Here is a 26,496-nt window from a genome sequence, read left to right on the forward strand (position 1 = left end):
TAGAGAGAGAGAGAGAGAGAGAGAGAGAGAGAGAGGATCCATTCCACAATAAGCACCGCTCTCACTTCCTAAACAAATATCACATTCTCTATCTTGAAGGTTTAAGCGTAATTTTATAATTTTCTTTGAGGGCATTTTTGTATTTTGGTAATTAATATTTAAGATCTCTTTCTCAAAATTATAATCAGTTTTTGCCCTAATTTGAAAGAAAGAGCTTAGACCTTCGTCTTCCCTCTATTCTCATCTCCGTTTGTGATTTTAGTCTTCATCATTGAAGCGCTTACAATGTTATTAAGAAAAAGGTTTGCATATCTCCTCTTCCTTTTGTTCTTGTACTTTAATGTTTTATGTATTTTGTCGTTTATAAAGCTAATTAAATGGATTTTCTTACTTAATCATCTCACTTATAATTTCCAATTGGGTAAATTACCATTCCGTGCGCTAAATATGATGAAATTCTGATTCTGGCTCACTGTTGATTTTAATTCCCAAAACATGAAGAGTGAGATCGTAGGTATTTCAAAATGGAAATCTAGTTGATATAAAGTAGAGAGATCGCTAATATTTATTTGAAAATTGAGAATCTTGATGGTTTATAAAGTGACGATCTTGCTATAAAGTAGCAAACCTGAGAGATCGTCACTTTTATAACCAACGTGATTGTTACTTTTCAAATAAATATTAGTAATCTCGCTACCTTATATCAACAAGATCGCCACTTTTACCAAAACATGCAACGAAAATTGAATAATTCTCAAAATGGAGCATTATTGAACTAAATTCCGAAAATGAAAATTTATTATTTTCATAATTTTTTTTTTACCATTTTTACCAAAATGGTTGAAAAAAAAAAACATATAAACAGCAAATTGGTAGTTTTATATATCAAAAATACATTTTTTATTTAAAAATATATATGTTCTTTATTAATGGGATCCTATTGATGCTATACAAAAAAAATATATAATCTTATGTCAAGAGGATCCTGTTGACATTGAATATTGTTTTTTTTTAATGTTCATTTTGAATAGGATCTTTTTAACACTATACAAAAATAAATTATGATCTCATGTCAAGAGGATTCTGTTGACATTAAGTAATTTAAAAAAAAAATGTTGTGACAATAGGATCCTTTTGACAATGTACAAAAATAAATTTGAATCTTATGTCAAGAGGATCTTGTTGACATTGAGTAATTTTGAAAAAAAAAAATGTTGTATCAGTAGGATCCTTTTGACAATTTACAAAAATAAATTATAATATCATGGCAATGGGTATTTTCAATATAAAAATTTTCAATTTACTGTTCAAATTTTTTAGCGTTTTGATAATATAAAAAAAATTAATTCCTAAAACGATAGATCATTTTTTAAATAAATTCAATAGTGCTCCATTTTAGGAATTAATCCAAATTGGTGCTTCATTTTGATAAATTTCTCTATATATTTTATATTTTTTATTATTGTATCATCAACTTAAGATCAAAAGTTAGCCAATCAAAAATTCTTAGGGTTTAGGACCATGTAATATTTTTCATTTCTATAAGTGATATTTTCTCTTTTGAATAGTATAATAAAAGAAAGTTAGTTGAAAGAGAAGATATATATCACAGTATAAATTATTTGATACAAGGGATTTTTGTCCATGCATGCTATTGTTTACTTGTTCTGGTGTTCTCTTCAAAAAGTGTTTGGCTCCTTAAGTTAAGAGAGATTCATCTATCTTGTTTCACAATCCTAAGTTATTATTTTTTCAAGATCCAAATAAAAATGGGTCAAATATTGTTTAATGTCCTTTTACCCGATTCGGATACGAGTCAAATATGGATCCATTCCTAAACCTGCTTGGATCCGTATGATATATTATTTTTGAAAACTATATTTCTAAACTTCTCAAAGTATCATTTTTCTACTATTTTCTATAACATGAATTCCTATGAAATAAAAGGATTATTTAAGGAAGGTGGCACTTAGCTAAGTTGGTAAAAGCTTGATAAGAATTGATCCCTTGGCCTAGGTTCAAATCTTGCCATTTGCTTGCCTAATAATAAAATACCCATACGGTACAGATAATCCAACCCAAGTCAATAAATTTTGAATGTCTCCCTACAAGTGCCCATTTCAAGACCATCATCATTCCATCTTTAAGTTTGTTGAACTTCTAATGATGCAGGGAGAGCCATGAGTCAAGGAGGCTAAATGAAAACAACAACTTGGTGCCAGGCATTGACCTATGGAACCAACTGGACGATGCCACCATCGAGAGTGTGTTGGCTCGACTTCCTACGATTGACATCATACGATGCCAATCGGTGTGTAAGAGGTGGAGATCACTCGTCAAATCTCCCACTTTTCAGAGAACTTCTCATGAACTTTTTAATCGTGGTGCATGGTTCTTCATGGTCAATTCTCAATCGCCAGCCAATGTGGTATATGATTTGGAAATCAAGAATTGGCGCCATGTTCGCCTTCCTGTCCCCATAAATTTCAATGGAACACCAAGAACTCCAGTGGCATCCTCTGATGGTCTGATGTGCTTCAGCTCTAAAACCGGCAGGCTCATTGTGTGCAATCCAATAACTGGGTCAGCACGTTCACTACCTCGGTTAGATATCAATCTCAATATAAAGGCAATTGCAATGCACGCAATGGGATCGTCATTTAAAGTGTTTGTAATTTTTGGGCGCTTGCATGATCTTGTCATGGCAACATGCTCATCCATGGACAGTGCTTATTGGACGATGAGGCCAGTAAGCTCGATTAGAATGATCGCAAACAATGCCGATGCCAAAACATTCTTCGAACATGTACCACGGAGAGAATGGTACACAAATGTTCAGTGGAAACCCATGAAAGAACTGGCAGGAGTGACAATGGTTGATAGAGATGATAAAATGATGGTATACTATCTCAGCCAAAAGGGAAGACTAATGCGCTATGACTCACTCCATGGTAGCGCAATGATATATCCTCAACTAATGCCCTTTAGAGTGGAGGACGGTATTGATTTAGTCAAGTGTGCTGGCCGTATCCTTGTTGTAGGGGTCCTTAGGGAGCCAAATGCAACTCTTGGAATATGGGAGTTTGACCATGCCATGTGCCAATGGAGACATGTTGCAACCATGCCACCAGAAATGTTCCGTGTGTATCCCGGCCTTAGTAAGACAACATGTGCTGGTCACGACGACTGTGTCGTATGTGTTACCTCCTCAGACATTACACACGTTTATAGGGTTGTAACGTACAACATCTCGGAAGATACGTGGGTTGACTTGCCAATGTGTTTTGATCTTCACGGTGGACATGCCAAGAGGTTTGTGGCATCCTATTCCTTTAAGCCTGACATTAACGCTAATGTCTTTGACTGTGGAATGTATCTAAGTCTTATATGTGACCAATAGGATACTTTATATTAAGATATATCGATGTCACAAATACAATAGCTTTATCTTTTTCATTTGCTTTGACATGTGCCCATGATCTCGATCTCAGTGGAAAGTACAACACCTATTCTGATTGTAAGTTACTAGGCTGGCTTGCTACTATCTCGGCTAAGCTTCATTCTACAAGGATTCAGTCTAATGTTATGTTGAGTGGGGTGAAAGTTCATTCTTCTTGTCACTTCCATCTTCTAGACAACATTGTATGTCAAGCCTTCTCAAGATTTGAAGCATGTTTATGGGCCGATGGAAACTGCTCTACCTATAATTCTCTAGCTCTGGGGAAGTGTTTGATTTTTTTTTCGGATTATGTACGATCCAAGAGAAACAATTCACCAATTGAGTGATCTAGATCCATGATGCTACAGGGACGATATGATCTTGAACAACTATACTCCCAACTGCCAAACAGAAACAAACCTCAAAAGCAAACATACATGTCAAATCTATTAAAGAAAGCAAATCCATTTAAACTTGAAACAAATGAATTCTTATGATGAAAAGATGTACTTGTTATAAATAAGAAAGTAGAAACAATTGAGAAAACTTAATCTAATTTCAATTCTCAATAAGGGGCTCTCTCAAAAGAACCGGTCTTATTCATCTCTAAAAACAAATTATTGATACAAAATTGTGGCTGGCGTGGATGATGCTCAATTATGACTACCAAGGTTGTGGAATCAAAATCAGCTTATTTTGCAGGAAAGAACAATACAATAAGAAACATCTCATTATTGAACACCAGAAGCTCCCTGTATACCGATATTTCTTTAAAATACTTTCGTGCTTATCTTCAATTCTTTAGTTGATGCTTCTCAAGCATTCTTTTGGTAATCCAAAGTCCTTTTGTAGATGGCCAAGTTTTCCTCTCCATGGATCGTTGTGTAACTTGTAGTGTAGTACCTTTTTACAACAAAGAGAGTTTCAACTGAATCAGTGATTTGGGGAAATATTGTTCTTCAAGTATGATATGATAACAAACTCAATTAGACATTTTAAGAATTGAAACTTTTTTCAAAAAGAGTTATTTCTTGATATGAATAACAGCAGCCCACTCTGAGACAGCTTTGAGTCTAATGTGATGCTTTTGGGGCCCCCAGTAGCCCTTTCCGATGGAGGTGCAACTTGGTTTGGTTTGGTTCGGTTTGAAGTCAAATTGGAACTGAACCGACATAGGTCGGTTCCACTAAATAAGAATCAGAACCGAACCAAATTCCATTGGAACCAAACCAACCCATTCCGAACTAAAGTCGGTTTGGTTCTGTTTCGGTTCTACGGATTTCCAATATTCTATAAATTGTAAGTAATATTTTTAAATGAAAAAATAAACATAAAATTTCAACAATAATCACTAATCTATCCATAAAAAATCATTAGTTCATCCATAAAAATCACTAATACATGTCCTAACTCCTAAAATAATTCATAATAATTATTATATACATACATATATATATTTATTTATTTATTGCATAGGGGTTCGGCTCTCGGTTTGGTTCGGTTCTATACAAACTTGATCCAAGAACCAAACCAAATTGATCGGTTCTTCATTTTCATAACCCGTAACCGAACCGCAACTTTGTTCCAAACCACCCCAAAGCTATCGGTTTGGTTCGGTTCTCGGTTTGAACCAGACCAAGTTGCACCCCTACTTTCCATAGATCACCCCTTCCGATATTTGAACCTGAGATTTGTTGCTAACTCTGAGCCTAACCAAACACAGCTAGAAAATAATGATAATGGTGTGAAAATTTAAGTCTTTATCTCTTGGGGGATAATAACATAACTCCTGAGTGCATACCAGCCATTATACGACATTGCGATTGTTAAAAGCACCAGGTGGGACTTAGAAGATCAACCCCCTAAGGGCCTGGGAGCGGCTTAAGCAGCAAAAAAATTAATGCATACATATATATATTTATTTATTTATTTATGCATACATAGGGGTTCGGTTCTCGGTTTGGTTCGGTTCTATACAAACTTGATCCAAGAACCGAACCAAATTGATCGGTTCTTCATTTTCATAACCCGTAACCAAACCGCAACTTTGTTCCAAACCAAACCAAACCACCCCAAAGCTATCGGTTTGGTTCGGTTCTCGGTTTGAACCAGACCAAGTTGCATCCCTACTTTCCATAGATCACCCCTTCCGAGATTTGAACCTGAGATTTGTTGCTAACTCTGAGCCTAACCAAACACAGCTAGAAAATAATGATAATGGTGTGAAAATTTAAGCCTTTATCTCTTGGGGGATAATAACATAACTCCCAGGTGCATACCAGCCATTATACGACATTGCAATTGTTAAAAGCACCAGGTGGGACTTAGAAGATCAACCCCCTAAGGGCCTGGGAGCGGCTTAAGCAGCAAAAAAATTAATGCTTCAACTTTTTATATGTAGTGAAGGTCATGCAAAAAAAGAAAAATTAATAATACAAATATGCCATTACCAAAATAATATCAATTGCTTGCTACCAAGCAAGCTGGGAAGTCAGCACAACTAACATTTAAGAAAAATGAAAACCATGTAACCATCAATATCCAAGCAGTTTAAAGCCCCCTCTCAAATGTCTTTTTATTCTAGACATGCCCCTCCAGGTTTTGGTGAATATTTTAGACATGCCCCCTCTCAAATGTCCCACGTTTTTTAAATCCACTTAAACCAGGTGGAGCTTAGGATGGTCTAGGGCATCTAGGAGACCAAAGTAGGCTAGGCACAACTTCTTACAACACCATTAAAACAGGACGCAAATCAAGTCAAAAGCCTAGAGAAAACTCCACATTGGAGAGTCCATGTGGAATGCATTTGGATTGAGGAAGAACTATTGGATCAAGTTAGAATGGCATACACATGACCATAGCCTTTAGAATACTTATGTTTTAGTTATTTTTCTGTTTTCACTTTTATAGTGGGTTATTTTTATGTTTTTAGTTCTTAGAAAATTTTACTTTGTTTTTGGGAAAAAATGTTGGAGTACAGTATGGTGTAGGAATTAGAAGACTTTTCTATTAAGATTTCTTTCTTTGTAATTTAAACAATGTTTTAAGAGTTTTAGTAAGACTTTTAGTAAATAAAAAAATTTCTGTTCTCTTATGCTTGGATTTGGTGTTAACCAACTTGGTGTTTATTTCTTTATTTGAAAATGGGTGCATCCAACTTGGTAATACCATGAAAATTATTGGTGTGATTCCAAGATAAATCCATCATCATCTTTTTAAATTTCTCTTCTTATTTCTTTTTCTTGTATTTTCTCTTCTGAATCCATCAAGAACCCATGAAGAATCCCTAACCCTCCCTAAACTATACACACACCATATTATTAATCTATTATCTGAATCTACGCTATATGCCCTATTACATAATCCTGTTTCATAACCATAATCTTAATTACAACATCATATTACAAAACTTTGCATTTCAAATACCCAATTAGCCTTGTTTCAACCTTTTGCAATGGCCAAAAAAACACTGTTGGGCCTAAACCCCTTTCTATAATTTTTCTTTCTCCATCTTCACCACCTAATTTGCCTTTTCCCAACTATTCCTAAAGTAGAACGGACCAAGAATTGATAAAACCTAGGATGTCCTAGATCCATTGTATGTCATGGTTTCATGCCAAGAACTTATGGGATCTGAAGTAAAAATAAAAATATTAGTGTAGATAGCATATTAGTTGAATCCAAGAATTGAACAAATTAATAGAAAAATTCATGTCTTAGTACAATTAGTCTTTTATAGTGCAAGTTACATTTCTCAAGCAGCTGATCCAAAAAATTGAACAGATTTACACAAAACCTGGTGTATGACAACCAAAATTTCTTTGATTCTAAGATTCTACTTTGGGGAGGATGTTGGAAAGGCTACGTAAATGGTGAAGAAGAAAAAATTATTAAAAAATGATTTTTAAGAAAAATACTTCTGAAATCCCAAATAGTTATGTGTTGAAAGAATAAATACAAAATTTTACATTTAAAATTTGGGGGAGGTTTAGGGTATTTGGTTGGGGTTAAGTAATAGAGTAGATTTAGGGATGAGGTTAATGGTAAAGGTGTTTATGGTTTAAGAAAGATTTGATGGGTTTCATGATGGGGTTTAAACAGAATTTGAGAAGAGACAAGAGCTAGTTTGGAGAATGCTCTGAGTTAATCAAACTTGATGCAACCTCAGGCCTATATCAATCTTTATATAATATCCGTACAATGTATCACAGAATGGAAATAATGTAAGTGCAAAACAATTTACAAGGAAGAGTAATCATTTCCAAAAGGAATGTTTCCTTTTGAAATCATTGTCTTGTAATTGCAAATGGAAATTTCCTTTTATCTAGTGCAGCAGATTTTTTATAATTGGAAACCATATCCATGTCTACTAAGGAATCTTTCCTTGAGGATGTCCTGGTTTAATCTCTCAATAAGGCAAGAGAGAATATGGGAGGATATTGGAGAAAATACTCATTAAGAACATGACTGCCATGTGGGCTATAGTAGGAGCAGTGTGATTCACATTCTCAGTCTTGAGATGAGTTGGATGATCCATGTCTTTTGTATTGGGCTGAGTTGAACAGCCTAGGCCCCACGTTACCCTCCCTCAAGTGGAATGGCAGGTGAGCCCAAAGATTCAACTTGTGACATAAGCGAGAGATAATATCACGAGATAAACTTCTGGTGAAGATATCATCAGACACTAGTAAAGCAGAAGAGATAAACTGGAATTTGATAAGGCTGGATACGGCCTTTTGCCTAATGAAGTGACAGTCCAATGCAATATGTTTAGGGTGTGCATGGAAAACTGGATTGGAGCTCATGTGGATAGCACTAGTATTGGCACAAAACATAATTGCACGACTATGGAGAAAGATGCTCAAATCATGGAGAAGATATGAAATCCAAGTGATTTCAGCTGTAGTGTTGACAAGGGACCTATATCCAGCCTCAGTACTAGATCAGGAAACTGTAGGCCGTTTGTTAGCACTCCAAGAAATGAGGTTTTGACCCAAGAAGATGGCAAAACCAGAGGTAGATCACCTTGTGTCAGGACAACCTGCCCAGTCAGCATCTGAGTATCCAATGAGTTGAGTGGGGCTGGTTCGCATAAAATTGTAACCCATGAACTGTGCCTTTCACAAATTGGAGGATCCTCTTCACAACCTTGAAGTGTTCAGTGGTAGGAGCATGCATGTGTTGGCAAGCTGAGTTCACACTGAATGCAATGTCAAGGCTTGTGAGAATAAGATACTGAAGCACTCCAACAATACTACGATAGTGGGTTGGATAATCAAACAAGGTCCCCGATTTGATGAGTTTTTGACCAACAGCCATAGGAGTAGAGCATGGCTTGGCTCCTTCCATATTTGTTTTCTGGAGGAGACTAGATGCATACTTCGATTGGCACAAGAAAAGACCAGAGTTGTTGGATAAAACTTCTACCCCAAGAAAACAGTGAAGAGGTCCCAAGTGAAACCATTGCGAATTTTGCGCTAAGACAGGTGACAAAAGTATGATAGTCTTAACCTAGACCTCATAAGAACAAAAGACCTTGTCCACATCTGGAACAGGACTTCCAACGGCAGAAAGTTGATCACAGACTGATTTGCATTTTCTTGAGTGTTTTAAAATAGATGTTGTACCTTTTTTCAAAAGTTGAGAGTTCATCTCGAAGTTCTAATTCTATAGGCTTTGACTTGTGGGAAAATGAGTCCCATGATTTTACTCATTGTTTCTTCAGAGAGGGAGGAGTTGATGAGACTAGTGACAAATTGGTCAATTAATTTCCATTTTCGATATTCGGGGTTGCAAGCTAAAATGCCATCTAATTGAATGATGGTGGGTGAGGGAGGAATGGTTGTACCATCAATATAGCCAAGAAGTTCTGACTGCCACGAAGAGGAATAAACTGATTTTTCCATAAGAGGTAATTGGTGGAGTTTAGTCTAATAGATAGCATGCTGGTCATAGATGAAAACGAGAAAGGCAAGGGTGTAGGAGGTGCTGGAACAATTTGGTTATCCATGGAGGATGATGAAAGAGAAGAGCTTGTAGAGAAAGAGGCAAGAAGCTTGAATGAATTGGTTCCAGGAGCTTCTAAGGCTCTGATATACCGTAAACAGAATTTGAGAAGAGATGAGAGCTGGTTTGGAGAATGTTCTGAGTTAATCAAATTTGATTCAACCTCAAGCCTATACCAATCTTTATATAATATTCTTACAATGTACCACATAATGGAGAGGATGTAAGCATCAATTGTTAAAATTCAATTACAATAGGCATGTATATAGGCTTTAGACTCAAAATCTTAATTCTAAAATGACTGAAAGGTTTGACACTTTTGACCTTGAGAAGCCAATCCCATGTAAAACAAATACCTTATCAATATTTTGACCATAACTCTCTCAAAACTCATCAGAATTGTGAAATCTTGGGCTCTTTGGATAGGTAACTAAATAACCTTTCAAATAGCACAAAAATTGGCCTCAAACAACAAAAGTTTTGACCTCAAAATAACGCTTAAGAAAATGATGTGAATAGTACCTAAACTCTTATATGATTTCTAAAATAATTAAAAGACATCAAAAATTATAAAATAATCTAACCTAAAACTATTCCCAATAAAATAAAAAATAACTCTAGACCCAAACAAGTTGCAACCTAAATAATTACAAAAAATTTGTTGGACTGTTGGCTTGATTTGCGTCCCACCGCATTAAAAACCCTATAGTTCATCAAATTTCCATTTGAACCATATGATATTATCAATTCATCATCAGTGTAAGAGATAAAATTAGGAGTGCATAGGTCATTTAAGGGGGGTCTATTTTACTTGTAATTCAGTGGTTTATGTCAACTTTTTCATAAATCTTGTGTTTAGGGGAGAAGAAGAAATAAAACAGTATGGTCACTGGTACTGGGAATAAGGCAGATACCTGTATGAAAGTGGAAAAGACATCATCTTCAGTTAGTCTTAAGAACTCCAAAGCCCAATCATCCACATGACCATAAACACTTTTCTGCCTCTCGGCCTCAAGCAAAACAGAATCACGGTATAAGAATCTCTGCCAGATCATCTGTACATTTGCCAACATGAACTCTATTTCTGTCTCATTGAATCCCTACAAAGACAGAGAAGGAGAAAATGAAAATCTTTGAGTTTTTTCTTGCTTACTCTAGTTGACATTGGCATCTAAAGAAAGAAAGTTACCCGAAGAGTATGTATCAAATTTGGAATCTCATCCTCACGAATTCGAACCGCAAAGCTTTCATAGTTCAACACATTCTCGTATGGAAGGAAGATTCCATCCTAAAATTGAGAAAATGAGTTAAATTGACATGAATTAGAGTTCATAAAATTCCACATTGCAAGAATGAAAGACAGTTGACCAAGGTCCAAAAGAAAGGCTTCCAGTTATAATATGAATATAGTTCATGATCACGCTTCCTGGTGCAGCATGGCTGGACCTAATATTTGATGGGTCCGAACTAGGAAATATGTTAGGCCAAAGACCAATCAATTGGATGATCCCCACCATCCAAATACTTTATAGATTGGATGGATGGGATCATCCCATCAGGTTGATATTTTATACAAGAGATGTACTAGGTCGGACCCATCGAAGGGTCAGGCCTCATCCATTATATGTACATCGTATGAGCCATTATGCTTTTGGTAGGACATATACAACTGATCAAGCAACACTACCTGAATAACCACGGGAATGCACCCGTGCAGAACACTATCTTCCATGCGACCACTCCAACCATCTCCGGGCAATATGCCACAGAAAACAGAGCTCGATAGGTCCTCATAATAATTAGCAGAACGTAGTGGGGTTACAATCACATCTTCCACATGCTGTCTCCCAAGTTTCCCTTCTTTGTCAGGGCTTGACCCGAACTCTTTCGCTAGTTTCTGCCTAATACCCATGCTATATCTGAATAATTGTCACCACACCAACAAATCAGATCCTCCAAAACAAAAAGTTGTGAAAGTAATTTCAACTTTTATACAATGTATTCCATTTGGTTGACATACGTATCTTCAGGTCTGCCATTCGCATAAGCTGGTCCTAGATTTCCATTGAAGTAGAAAAGTTTCTTGCGCTCCTTATATGGCCTGTGCATGTGCATACAAGATCAATTAATTCCAGCTAGAATTGAACAAAAGAGAGAATATTTTTTGAGAGATTCTATTGCCACACCAACTTTTGTTAACACCACCCCAATTCATATGCAAATGATCAAAGAATTAGCACACAATTGGGGTAGCATTAGCAAAAGTTGGTGTGGCAATAGAAGCTCTCTATATTTTTATGAAAATAAGCACCTGGACCACAATTTTAATCTTAAGGAATCTGGGCTGGGCTGTTTCCATGCAGGAAGCACAAGATCCTTCTCAGGATCAAAGCATGGGTGGTTGCCTCTTTTATCAGAAGGAATGTTGTCCCAGTTGTCAGCCCAATATGCTGTTGTCGAGTGGTTATGCTTTGAGTTTGTGTTTCCCCAATGAACTAACATCATACTGTTCCAAATTTCCTTGGGAGCATAGCAAGCACCTTCATCCCATGAAAAAAACTGTCTTCAGATATAGACACAACACCATTAGAATACACATGGATTAAAAGTGGTAACACAAGAAAAGAAAAAAAAATACTAATGAAGCATCTCTATCATACCCAAATGTGGTCTCTTCCGGATGAACGGTTCCAGTATGGATACTGCTCGACAATATGATCATATGCCTTCTTATAAAATCCCAGAGTTAGTGAACTCCTCAGACCCATGTAATCCTGAAATTCAATAACATGAACATTATGGTTGAGAATAATAGTAATTTGGAAACCTCAATCCACATTCTCTGAACCATGTTGATTTAAGCAATTGAAAAAATAGTTTTTAGTTTATGTCTGTCTTTTAAAACTCGACCGAGTCAACACAATTAAATTCAAGTTAACTCAGTCCCAAAACCCATTTGAAATAACTCACCGAGACAACACAATTTAGAGTTTTTTTTTTTAGAAATAAAAAATATATTGTTGTTGTATTTAACAAATTAATATATATTTATTTGACTCAACCAAGTCAACTTCAGATCATCGAGTTTTAAAACATAGGTTGATGGTACTTGAGCTGCAATTATATAAACTCGCATTGCAAAGTATTATAGCACTTGAACTGCCAATAGATAAACAGCTACATAATGTTTACCTTCATGCTCAAGTGTGGTGCGTCATCTGCACGAGTTATGATGCAGGCATCAAGAACAGGAACAAAGAAATAGTCTGCTTCTTCACCATTTAATGTTCGATAGGGACTAGCCAGGATGCTTTCATAGAGTGCCATCTGCAATAGAGGAGAGTCAAAAGATTTTAAGCCACTTGCAAGTACATCAGTCCAAGGTGAGGTAAGACTAATACCTGTGAACCATACAACTGATCAGTCCACAATGTTGCATTCTGGTCCGTATAGATTCTGTTTACACATTCAAACTTGAAGTGCCGCCCCTGCAAGACCCGAACGAAAAACTAATAATATAAGATGAAAAGAATACTCCATCATTGGAGTGGGAAACTTTTACAATCGCTAAACAAAAAAACAAAAACAAAAAAATTATAATCGCTCATACTGACCTCAAGGAGGAGACTGTTGAACTCTGGGGGCAAATCATAAACATATAGAAGGGGTCTTTTCTTTTTCACCACAGCCTTAATATCAAAAAGATTTTTGTTGAGATGTACATTATCAGGTACATCAACTGTAGCAGGTCGAAGCCATTGAGGCCACTCCCGCATGGAAGATAAAACAGATGGGACACTGCAATCTGTTCCATACCAGCCTCTGTGACACTGAAAATGAATGCTCGGTATGGTTAGAATAGAATCTCGTTGAGGAAAAATAATAATAAAAACGAAAAAATAAAATAAAATAAATAAAGAGCTGCTATTGGCACCCCAACTTTTACTTATTACATTTACACCCCAATTAGATATTAAAACACGCTCTTTGAACATTACAAAGGTTCGGCTGAAATTAAAATCTCAACATTACAAAACATTAGAACAATTGTTCAAATAATTTCAGTAGTTGTTCACAATTCTGATTAGGCTCATATAAAATCCTAAAGCCAAAAAATAGAAATCTAGCGAAAAAAACAAGAGGGCTTCTATTGGCACCCCAACTTTTACTCATTCCCAACCATTCACTCATTTTCTTTATTTTTAATTGGGGTGTAATAAGTAAAAGTTGGGGTGCCAATAGCAGCTCTCAAACAAATTGTCAAATTTAAGTTTCTGAGCCTCAGAACAGAAGTGAAGCTCGATATCATCTTTTCTTTTATTCACCATTTTCTGTAAAGAAACGGTTAACAATTCCCTAAACGTAGAGAGTATGGAAGTTCCCATCACTACCTGACAAAATCCACCACGACAATACCCATGGCCAGAGCATTGGTTGAGACAACTGCATTGCACGGGCACCTCACAGAACCGCCCCCAAAGACAATCATATTTACAATCACATTCCTCCTTGAATCGTACCTTGGAAGCGTAAGCTTCCTTCGGGTCCACATTACACCAGCCAGGTTTACTATTGTTTGTTGTAAAAATATTATCTAGATCGGCTTTCGTCCAATTAGTCAACTTGGGACCATTGGGTTCAGAAGGTAAGCTGAAACAGATAAATTTTGTTTAGAGGAAATTAGGTGGTCTCATGACAGGAATGTAAATTGAAAAATTCAGGGTCCTTCCTTACTTTATTTGAAATCCACAAGCCTCAGCTACGGGACGATTTGGGTATTTTGTTCCTTGTCCACAAAAGCACATTGCCCTTGTTGTATCACAATAGGCAGGGCAAATTGAGACAACCCATGGCCCATAAGGTTGCTCCGGAGATGCTGGACGATTGCAGTCCAACTGCAATCTTTCAGAGCATCCTTCCCCTATTAAAACAGCAGATATTATTAGGATCCCACTAAATATATGATCATAAAAGAGTTATAAGACATAGAAAAGTAGTTGAAGGGTGTAAATATGCCTCTGGTGAATCATTTGAGTAGAAAAACATCCATTCATACGTTAAACATCACTAAATGTATGAAAGAGGTCGTATGCTTTATATTGATGTGGATCAAAACATTGACGACACCATATATTAAAGCTAAATATTGAAGACATTGACGTGTCCTTGCCAAGCCCAAACAAGTCCAGCGTATCCTTTGTAAATTGACACGAATACAAGATTGGATTCTTGCTGGTGCTGTTTTTCTAAATCACTTTTGGTTGGTAGATGGGCTCCCAGCCAAAACCCGAAGCTTTCCCACCAAAAAGATAAAGAAAAGAACATATCAAATACTATATTTTGTATAGCAATGGTATAGAGTTGGATAATTTATTTTAGAAAAACAGGGAAGTTTTTTTTTCTTTTTCCTTTTTTTTTTTTTTTTTTTTTTTTTTTTTTTTTTTTTTTTTTTTTTTTTTTTTTTTGAAGACATGAAAAGAGGTCAAACTTGGAGACAATTGCAAAAGAGGGGTTTTTCTTCCTTTCAATAACTCCAGGACAGATCTTAATGGATCCCAAACACGCACCCGAGATCCCCTTGAGCCATTTTGCATGTCTTTAAGGATTTGCAGTTTCAAGGGCTAATTTATGTCTCCAGAGCTTGACACCAAAGATCTAGTAAAAGATAGTCCCCACCTAGTTATGGTGGCCAGAAAAGGTTTAGTCATTCAATTAATCAAACCTTAGTTCTCCAACAGCAAAATTTGAGGAAGTATGTTGTTCTATATTCTTAGGCGGTTAGCCCAGATGAGGGTTTCTTCATGGCCCCCACAAAAGAATGGCGATGATGCCATTGCTAAAATCAAATACTCCTCTAATTCAAAGTCCCCATACAAGTCGACCCAGAGATTGCATGGAAATAACCCCAAATGTTCACACTCTGAGGGATCCTTGGGCAATCTATATCTTGGAAGCTAGAGATATTGACCAATGAAGTGAAACTGACAGGTAAGTCTCTGGCAAAGAAAGAGATACATTTTTTCGAAAGCTGACTTTGTTCATGGAGCACTACCACTAAGAAATTCCCATGTAAGGTCGATGTTTTAGATTTTCTTGGGTTGAATTTTGATCGTGTAAGAGTAGAAAGCTTTGGTAGCAAATAATAGTCTTTCTGTTTTGCCAAATCAGTTTCAGGATAAATATGTGTGTTTTAAGTACTCTCTCCTTTTTTTCATTATTGAGATTATTCTTCAAATATGATTGTGATTTTGAGTTGTAGAAGCAAGTCGATATTGGAATGTTGCAAGTTGAGTTAGAATGGGCTTTAAAAAAACTAACAGAAGTGCTTAAATGTTAGTTCATTGAGATCTGAACCATGTTGTAAGCCTAAATTCATTTAGATAAAGCAGAAGAAAATTACTGAAAAACTGGTTTATGAGCTTGGTATTCATGTTAGAAGGATGATTCATGCACGAATTAGAAAACACATAACACAGATTGCGAAGCATAAAACTCAAGGTGTTGCACAGACCTATGGCCTCAACAGGCATAATTTGAGATACGCAATCGATAAGGCTAACGACCTCTTCAATCTCCAATAATTAATGTTTCTTCAGAGCCTAAAGTCCCTTGAGATTTGATCACTAGATTGAATCGTGAAATCCTTTATTGGAGCTTTTTTCAGACATGGAAAAGAGATTGGAGAATTGAGACCTTAGGGGTAACACTCCGCACCAGACCTTAAAGATGACCCTACCTCTAACTCTGGAAGCGTCTTTTAAATTCTTTCCAAATACAACACCCATAAGATGACAAAACCGGGCTACTCTCCCAACCGAACTGATTCACACCATATTTTTCCTTAATTACTTCCTTCCAAAGGTTGTAATTCTCGTCCTCAAACCTCGTAACCATTTTCCTAATAATGCTTGGTTCATCATACCATTTTTATTTTTATTATTGAGACCCCCCATACTTCCTAGGGAAACAAATCTGCTTCCACTTGACGAGGTGGATTTTCTATTCCCTTCTTTATCATTCCATAGAAAGTCCCAAATGATACTCTCAATCCGACTTTCAACACTTCTCGGTATAAAGCCAAGGATAAAAAGGATATTGGAATGCTTGAAAGGGTGCTTTTTAAGAGGGTCACTCTTCCTCCTTTTGAGAGGTGCTTAAATTTCTACAATCCAATTCTCCTTCCTATGCATTCAATTATTGGGTCCCAAATGGCCTTACTTCTATAAGCAGCACCCAGTAGAAGACCAAAGTAAGAGGAAGGTAATGATTCCATTTAGCATCGTAGGGAATGGGCTAGCGTAGATACGAGGTTTAGCCCACTCCAAAGATTTTACTCTTGCATAAATTAATTGATGGCTTGATATCATCTCAAGACAAATTAGCATACCCCTGAGAAATCTTATTTGGTCGATACAGTCATCCAAAAAGACCAAAGATAACAGGGACCGATTGCGGCCTTAATTAGAAAGAGCGTGCACATATTGGTATCAAGTGCTACATTTGAAATAGTCATTCCCAAATAAATATAAGCAAAGAAGAGCTAATATTCTTGTTCGTTTCTTTGTATTTCCAAGATGACTTCATTATTAATCAGAATTCTTAGAGAAAAAATTTTGAAGCGAAAGCAAACCGCCTAAACTATGCTTCACAACTTCAAACCATGGTTTTATGAGTAACGAAACCTGAAAACTACCATACTAGGTGAGGGAGAATCGATACTGACCAGCAAATCCATGAAAACATCTGCATTGTCCCAATTCCCGATTACAAATGCCTTGACCACTACAGTCTTTATTGCATGTCTTGCCACCTATTATCTGTAAGAATGCACAAGTAGTGGTTATGAGTAGAGGAGAAGGTCAAAGTGATCATCAAATTGAAAAGCCATCCCAATAACTCTTCCATCTGTATTGACTGCTAAAAAAGCCATTTAGTAGACAAAAATAAGAAGGCAATCTTGTGTCAATGAAACTTCAGATCACATATTCTTGTGTAATGAAAAATTCAAAAAAACTATTTAATAAAACACAACGGTGGGGCCCACTTGTGGGGAATAAACGTCCCCTCATCTATAGTGGTGTCATTCCTCTTCACCCCCTTCAACTTTGTTGTCTTTCCTCTCCTACCCCCTTTTCCAGAATATCCCTCCAATTTTACAATATTTCCTCTTTTACCCTCTTTTTCAATAATACCCCCTCTAACTTTACTATCTTTCCTCTTTTACCCCTTTAACCCCAAAGTGGACTCCACTCTTTTGTCCCCTTTTCCAATAATACCCTTCCAAATTTATCGCTTTTCCTCTTTTACCCCTAAACCCCAAAGAGGATGCCCTTGACGTAGGCACAGCCAAATTCTAGTACATAATTAAATTGGAAAAATAAATATTATAAAAATGGGTATTTTAGAGACAACCCCCTGAAGAATTGGTGATATGAGGTTTACCCCCTTGCAAAATGCAAGATTAGGCTACCCCCCTTGACCATGAGTCAACATAATGGTGAAATTTTTTTTTTTTTTTTAATGCACTTTGAATATTTAAATTACTAAATCAAAATATGGAAAAGAACAAAATTTCACCGTTAAATCGTCAAGAAAAAGCAATGTTGACTTACGGTCAAGGGGGGTAAGCCTAATATTGCATTTTGCAACGGGGTAAACCTAATATCTCCAATTTTACAAGGGCATCCCTAAAATACTCTATAAAAATAGATTTTCACATATTAAATGTAAAAAACTTCATATCTTCATACCTCGACAATGCTAACTGTCGCAACACTTGAATCGCATCCAGAAAGCCACCGTCCAATTTCAGCCCTCCATGGTGCACCATTGTAAACCACAGCCTTGTGCAAGTCAGCTGGAAACCTAAGATCTAGATTGAGATTCGGCTGTAGATTCCCCACGAAAAGGTCACCACCACTTTCACTTGACCCATTAATTGGGAAACAAGAACTCCGAACTTGCTTTGCATTGAAGTAACTGAGAGAAGAGGGCGCCAAAGGAAACAAGAACAGATGAACAACTGAAACTAATACTACAAGAGAAGCAATGGTTGCTACCAGAGACCACGAGCATTTCCATGTTGCAATAGTGACCATTATCTAAAAACTAATCCCCGAAGAGAAAAATTCTACAAATAACTCAATGAATTTCCCTGGTTGGATAGCCACCTAAAGTTGATCATAAGTGCTTATTACCCATTAAGATATACATCCTTTCGAAGACCAAAGATCACTTGCTACCTCAAATACCTACAAAAGTAAAGAGTATAAAATGCAAAAATTATTAGAAGTTCTCAAAAAATAGATAAAACAACACTTCATTATATGGAGCAAATAATTCATTGGGAGTAGTCATAGTCACCAAGTCAAAGTTCGGGAATAAGTCCGCAAGAGGAAAAAAATCAAAAGATTTGGTAACAACGGGAAAAAATCAAGTTACGGTTAGGACTGTGTAATTGTTCCTACTAAGTGGTTTTACTCATGTTATATCATTAGATACCATATTGAACTATAATAATCAATTACCAAAGTTCAAAATATAAAAAAGATAACTATCATAAGTCCGGGTTAGGATTCATCAACTAGTCAAAATCATCAAATTCAATGTTGTCCTCATTTATGTCATTATTCTCTGACATGCATCAATGTCATATTTCATTTTTCTTGATTTAATCGCAAAGTTCCTGATTAATAGTGAAATTCGTGATTTAATCGCGAAGTTCGTAAAAGTCGTGTATAATTAAAAAGTCACAATTAAATCGGTGAAGAAAAAAGACATGATTTAATCGAGACTTTTTCAATAAGTCAGACTTAGGTGACTATGGGTGAACTAGATTCCCTCAAAGATTATGATTTCACAGAAATCTTATTTCAGTATTATTTAAAACCATTGATTCATAACTTAAGAAACACAATCCAGCTTAGAAAGGAGATCTAATGCCAACCCTTGAGAAAAGACAGAGATTGGTTGCTAAATCTTAAATTTTCAATTTTCAACATATAATCTAAAGATGTTCACAGGATTATAAAAAATAACATCTGGATTCCAATCAAACATTTGAAATATATTGAATCAATGCGAATATCCATGAATTTCACTTATAACCCCAACCAAGTATGAACTCATATATCTCATCATTGGTGCCTCTTACAATTGTTAAATTCATAAACTAAAGAACAAATTCCAGAACAAATTCCAGCTCAAAGAGAAATAAAAAAGTGAAACTTTTAAATCAAAGAGGATCCAACACCAACCCATTAGGTAAAACAGGCAGATTTCAACAAATGAATAAACTTAGCTACAAATTTTATGAACAATGCAAAAAAAAAAAAGTCCATAGATTTACAAAAATTAGAATCTGGGTATCATTCAAATTTTGGAATTCTGAATAAATTTTCAGTGAAAATTAAAAGGAAAATTACCTTAATTGGATCTCAAATTGCAGCTTATTCAAAGAAGAAAGACCTACAACATGAAACAGGAAATTTTCAAAGAAATGTATGTAGATGTAAAGTTGAAGAACAGTTGACTCGAAAGTCCAAACAAAAGCCAGATTAAAATAATAAATATAAAATCATAAAAATGTTTCAGAGAGAGAAGATTGAACAATAATTAGAACCGCCAAGGCTCTCGCTGTCTGTTTGAAAGAACCCATAAGCTTCTTAACAGAAAAAAAAAATAAAAAAATGGAACTAACATTCATAACTTTTAAAAAGACCTAATTACCCTTTTCATCATTTGGGTTGACGACTCGGATAATTCTTCTCTCACCAACCAAAAACTGCAAGAAAATAAAGACAAGTACACATTAGCTTTACAACGCTCTGCATTGAAATATATAATTTTTTAATAAAGGGAATATTAATGATTGAGGGGTTTTTTTCAATATAGTCCTTAAGTTTTGAAGGATTTCTTAAGAGTCCATTTAGTAAACTTTTCTTTTCTTGATAGTCCTTAGACCTCATTTTACGTTTTAATATTTTTGAAAGAGAGGTACTATTGCCACTCCAAATAATTAAATTATATATGCCATATCAAATATAAAAAAATATATCATTTATTGAAAAAATAAATTTACAAATCATTTTGTTTTACTACACCCTAATGTTTTAAGGCAAAACAAAGCAAATGAGATTTATACTAGCATTCTAGATTCATTACAGGATGCATCGCCACAACATTTAGTGTTAATGTCTCATAACATCTATATGAGATTCAGGTTAGCATTTTCATTATCAATACATCACCACAAACATTTGCTCAATAGAGTATCTCTTACAACTAAAATCATGTAGTATTTTGACTAAAAATACAATAACATTACGTAGAAAAATAATAAATAAATATCCTAATTAGTCCATTTATGCATCTTCTTAAATTTTCAAATTGCATCAATTCTCTTACACATTTCATCAAACACATTTGATGCCTACTAAATCAATATAGATTAGAATAAAAAAATTTACCAATTGAACCTTCTTTGTTGGAAATTACCCATAAATTCAAGTAAGGAATTACTTGAATCTCTATTTCAAAAGAAAAAAATATCATTTCTTTTTTACTCAGGTCATTATTACTATTCATATATTGTAAATGTGAAAATCATGATAGACTCCTAATTTTATTTTTTTATCTATCGTGTTCTAAAATAACACAAAAGAGACTGATAATATACTATTTAATTTGACTTTTAATTATTTGGAAGAATTTTAAAATATTTTACAAAAATATTAAAATCTTTTTTTTTTAGTTAAAATATATGATCCTGAAAAAAAAAAAGTAAGAAAACTTTTCACGATTTTTAGATTTTTAACATGCATATGCCACACTCTCATTGATGATAGGCATTTTTTGTGTTCAATTTTGGTAGATCTAATAATTTTCTTTTGCACACTTTATTTATAATGAGATTATACCTCATTCAATGTATTTCAGAGGTGTCTTCTTAGTCTATTAATATTTTAATGGCATTGGGTTGCGTCTAGCATCATTGCACCCTTTGAGGGGGTATTCTAATCATTTAAAAATAAATGCTTTAATGAAGGGAGAATCTGTAACTAAGCTTAAAAAGCAAGGTCTAGGTTGAATTAGTTCAACTTTAGGGAGATTATTTAAATGGTACTTGGATTTGAAGTCTACCTAACCACAAAACACTAATTTTTTTAAATGTCAGACACCATTTGAAATATCATTTGTTTTCTTAAAAGATAAAAATACTTTTGTTCATTATCGAATTCTATAAAACAACACATAGGGGAGCAACAAAGTTATGTATTACCTGATTTATCAGTTTAAAATACATTATATTTTTTTTTAGAAATGTAATGCTCAAAATATCAAGGTCTATTTTAGATGGTTTTTTATGTTTGTTGTATTATTTTAAAATTGAAAAAAAAGGAATCTACCACAACTTCTAGTTTTTTAAATTTATAATTGATGTCGTGAACGTGCAAGAGAGGATATTTTGGTAAAGGTCGTGGACAGGAGATTGGATTTGAGTCTGACTAGCCTTACTAAATTAGTAAGGATTTCACCCTTTCTAAGGGTCCTTGGGCTCATCTTGTGACATCAAAAAATATGATCCGGTGCTTCAGAAATCTAGGAGACAAAATTCTATGAATTTTAAAAAAATAAAAAAAAATTAATTTTCATCTTTGAATTTTATTTAAATTTAGAATTTCTATAACCACCCACTTTTTAAACCTTGGATCAAACCCAAGATAAATTGGTTATTTTTTTAAATAAAAAGATTGGATCTGAATTTTCCATCTGAATTTTCCATGAAATCTAGAGGATAGTTGTGTTGGATTGCCAATGTGGTAATCCATTTGAGTTCAATGCTTCTTGGTAAGACTTGAAATCTTATTAAGTTAGCAAGGAAAGTATTTTTCCTTTAATTATATAGAAGGGCAAATAGTTAAGATTTGTTTACCTAAAATTTGAAAGACAAAATATAACCCCACTTTTAACCTCGTTATTAACCAAATCATTTCATAAAATAAAAAATAATAATAATAGGATTACAAGTCATGTATTTTATAATCACGTTAGTTAATTTTTTAACTTTCTAAAATTATACAAATATTCTTTTTATTATTTTATATACAAAATCACCTTAATTAATATTTAAAATTATATAAAAATAGAGAATTTCTATTACCACACCAACTTTTACTAATGCCACCCCAAATGTTTGCTAATTCTTTTATGACTTACATATGAATTGGGGTGGCCTTAGCAAAAGTTGGTGTGGCAATAAAATCTATATAAAAAACTTATAGCAAATCAAAAATTGTGCTAAATTTTTTTCAAAATAGGGGTTAGAAGTTTTAAAATGAGCTGATTTTTTTGTGAGGATGATATTTATGGTGAAGAGATCATCCTCACCAAAAATCAGCTCATTCCAAAACTTCAAACTCTTCTTTACAATATGAAGAATTGTGGACCGTTCGATTTTGTGTGTGTGTGTGTATTTCTTTATAAAATAATATAGATTATAAGATGATTAGTCACGAGTTTATATTTTTATTTAAATAATACATACATATATAAAAAAAATACAAAAATTCGATTGATTCTTTCGAATTTTGTTGACTCGATCGAAAATTTCAAAATATCTTGTGAGTTATGTTGGCTGAATTTTATATTAGATTTTGAGAAATACTAATAAAATAGGGGGATACTCCTACGTGAGAATCAGTCCAAGATTTTCATTGAAACTAATTAAATTAGAGATTTGGCTAATTATTAGTAGTGAGCAGATCCTCTTAACTAGGATTTAGCTTTTATAGTGCCCTAAATATTTTAGATGGTTGAGAGAGTGCCACGTTGCAAAAATGAATAACACATCAAAGTTCTAAGATTCTCAATATAAGTCAAATTTGAAGGAAAAAAAAAAAAATTCAAGTTTGGAACTTAATCGAAGACTTTCAATATGAACATCCACTAAACTTCAAAATTTAAATTGTTAGATTTCTTTATTCAAGTGACGTGACACGTCCTAAATTATTTTAAAATACCGTAAGGTAAGGAAAATAAGTAGTATGGAGGTTCCACTCTTGTGGGTCCCCTATTTGAGTGGATTGGTCACGGCATGAAAGGTTTTTCTAAAGTTTTTGAAATTCCTTTTAATTGATTTTAGGTATTTTAAGAATTTGAATATTTTTAAGATTTTTAATTAATTTTAGATATTTTTTGGACCCAGTCATTGAAAGTCATAATAGACCCCCTTGTTTTTATTTTTTTATCGATCGTGTTCTAAAATAACACAAAAGCGACTGACGAAGTAATATTTAATTTGACTTTTAATTATTTGTAAGAATTTTAAAAATATTTTACAAAAATATTAAAATCTTCTATTTTTCAATAAAAATATATGATCGTGAAAATAAAAAAGGAAAACTTATCATGATTTTTAGATTTTTAAGTTGCATATGTCACATTCTCATTGATGATAGACATTTTTTGTGTTAAATATTTATAGATATAATAATTTTCTTTTGCACATTTTATTTGTAAAGAGATTATACCTCATTCAATGTATTTGAGAGGTGTCTTCTTAGTCTATTTATATTTTAATGGCATTGCATCCTTTGAGGGGGAATTCTAATCATTTGAAAATAAATGCTTTAATGAAGGGAGAATTTGTAACTAACCTTAAAAAGCAAGGTTTAGGTTGAATTATTTCAACTTTAGGGAGGTTATTTAAATGGTACTTAGATTTGAGGTCTACCTAAGCCACAAAATACTTTTTAAAAAAATTAATGTCAAACACCATTTGAAATATCATTTGTTTTCTTAAAAGATAAAATACTATTATTTACGGTCGTAAGGTTCAATTGTATTGTAAATAAAATACAAAAGGATGATGATAGTATCTATAAATAATGGGTAATCCAATCATTTTAAAAATAATAACTCCGTCTTTGAGAATTTGTAATCAAGTCGAAAACGTAAGATTTGAATGGTTGTTTCAACTTTAGGAGAAAATATGTAAATGGTAGTGGACTTGAGGTCTATCCTCTAAAAGATTAAAAATATAATGGCTTGTATTTGGTGATATTCTTCAAAATCATAGGCTTTTAAGCATTGCAAAATTTATTATTTATCAAAAGGATTTTAAGAGAAAAATATTATTTAATTCTATATTATTATTATGTATAAATTATTTGGAATGCATATATAATTTGTTATTTAAAAAATTATTTAATATGATTTTGGTCAACAATATTCACCTTCCCCCTTTATAATTATAATATAGATATTTGTCATATCTTTATGGTTAACCCTCTAGGTTTTAGTGAACACTAGAGTTTGCCAGTGTCGTCGGAACACGCATCCTCTTTGAAGTTTAAGAGGTAAAAGCGGAAAAAATAAAGTTGAAGGGATACTATTAAAAAAAATTGAGGTTAAGAGAGTAAAAAAAAATGAAAAATGATAAAATGAGTTAAAAGATGACATATAATAAAGTTTATGGAACATTTTTCATATCACAAAATTGTAGTTGAGGGTTCGTTCATCCCCACCTTAAAAGACACAAAATTATAGTAATTTAATTGTGTTTTATTATATAGATTTGAGATACTCTTGTGCATTCAAATTGATGACATGCCCTTTGATTTTGGTCTTCTCTCACAGACTAACAAAAGAAGAAGTAAATATTTTAACATCCATTCTCTGACAAAAAGCCCATGATTTTTCTCAGAAAAATTCATGATTTTTAATCTTTAAGATTGAAAAAAAATAAAAATGCGATATTCAACCTCAAGATTCCATCTCCTTCAAATATTTGAACCCAAAAGCAAGATACGATTTTTGGGTAGTTGAAGACAAATTTTTAAAGAGAAATTAAGGATTTTCAACAAAAAGTTTGGAGGACACGTTGAAAATGGGGTTGAATAGGTTAAAAAAGAGTTTGTCTTATAAGTTGAAGATGATGGGTTTTGGAAAGGATGGACAAGGGGTTTCAGCTACAATTTAAATATGAGGGCATTTAGGTTCTTTTTATTAGTCTCTCATAAAAGACTGAGGTCCAAGGGTATGTTACCTATTTGAAAAAATAGGAATATCGTTAATATTCACAAATCTAACGAGGTTGATGCTGAGTTGGATTGGAGTAACTTGTATAGAGTTTAGCCAAATCTAATAGGTTCCAGTTCACAGGTTGAATTATAAGTGTTATTAAAACGATTGCGTAACCCACAAAAATGTTTAAAAAATAAATTACTAAAAGTCAACTAATAAATTCATTGTTGGTATAATAATTAATAATTTACTAAAATATTAGACGTGTCCCCTCACACACGTTCTGGTACCACCCCATGTGTTTCAAACTGATGACATGGCATTTTGACCTAGGTCTTCTATGAGAGATTAGGGTTAATGACCAACCTTCAACGTTTGGGTAGAATTTCTTATCTTCATCTTTAAGCTTAGTATTCTATCTTTCTCAATCATCAAGCCGGATTTTTCGATAAGTAAAAGACCTATGAATTTTGGGTAGAAAAATAAAGGATTTCTACAAGACATCGAAGATGATGGATTGAAGACGAGATTAAATGATAAAAACTAGCTAATTTATCATAGAAGTTAACTACTTGAAATTGAATGATGTTTACCATCATTTTCACCCTTAAGATTATGTTTCCTTTAAATCTCAAGAACAAAATAGGACTTTTGTAAGGGAGGGCTAGATTTTTTAGTGGAAAAATCAAGAGTTTTCTTCAACTTAATGGATTGAAAAAGATGTTGAGTAAGTAATTTATCTTAGGGTTTAACAATTTGAAGATGAAAGATTTTCTTGGAGAAAAATCAAGGTTTGCCATATATGTTTTGTCCTAATTATGAGAAATTTTGGAATTGATTGATTTTTTGTGAGGATGAGGATGATCTCTATGGTGAAGAGATCATCCTCACCAAAATCAACCCATTCCAAAACTTTTAATCCCATTAAAAGTGATTTATAAAAAATGGACGGTCTACAATTATTCAGAATGGACTAATTTTTTGTAAGATAATCTCTTCTCCATAAAGATCATCCTCACCAAACA

The 26,496-nt window shown here is 33.9% G+C and overlaps 2 protein-coding genes across 4 annotated transcripts; one reads left to right on the forward strand and one right to left on the reverse strand.

The window, feature by feature from the left end:
- Positions 1–2,161: 2,161 nt before the first annotated feature.
- On the forward strand, positions 2,162–3,420 carry LOC147386664 (F-box only protein 13-like). The gene has a single exon (XM_086423769.1). The coding sequence runs from the start codon at positions 2,399–2,401 to the stop codon at positions 3,398–3,400; it is 1,002 nt and encodes a 333-aa protein (XP_086279895.1). The 5' UTR covers positions 2,162–2,398; the 3' UTR covers positions 3,401–3,420.
- A 486-nt stretch (positions 3,421–3,906) lies between these two features.
- LOC147386665 (exostosin family protein) lies at positions 3,907–20,227 on the reverse strand. 3 transcript variants are annotated; one of them, XM_086422470.1, is made up of 16 exons: positions 20,174–20,227; positions 19,870–19,912; positions 18,196–18,696; positions 17,169–17,262; positions 14,180–14,366; positions 13,837–14,095; positions 13,060–13,275; positions 12,847–12,933; positions 12,638–12,772; positions 12,106–12,219; positions 11,757–12,004; positions 11,466–11,546; positions 11,133–11,364; positions 10,635–10,733; positions 10,360–10,545; positions 3,907–4,342 (listed from the first exon to the last, which is right to left on the reverse strand). In XM_086422470.1, exons 3-16 carry the CDS (start codon positions 18,541–18,543, stop codon positions 4,241–4,243), a joined length of 2,388 nt encoding a protein of 795 aa, XP_086278596.1. In that variant the 5' UTR covers positions 18,544–18,696; positions 19,870–19,912; positions 20,174–20,227; the 3' UTR covers positions 3,907–4,240. The 3 variants fall into 3 exon arrangements, with proteins under 3 accessions (XP_086278596.1, XP_086278595.1, XP_086278594.1); XM_086422469.1 differs by lacking the exon at positions 20,174–20,227 and having other exon boundaries at positions 18,196–18,553; positions 18,643–18,696; positions 19,870–20,117; XM_086422468.1 differs by lacking the exon at positions 20,174–20,227 and having other exon boundaries at positions 19,870–20,117.
- Positions 20,228–26,496: the final 6,269 nt, after the last annotated feature.

The sequence above is a fragment of the Akebia trifoliata genome, chromosome 14 (genome assembly GCF_017979445.1).
Source record: "Akebia trifoliata isolate Shusen 1 chromosome 14, ASM1797944v1, whole genome shotgun sequence".
Lineage (NCBI taxonomy): Eukaryota > Viridiplantae > Streptophyta > Magnoliopsida > Ranunculales > Lardizabalaceae > Akebia > Akebia trifoliata.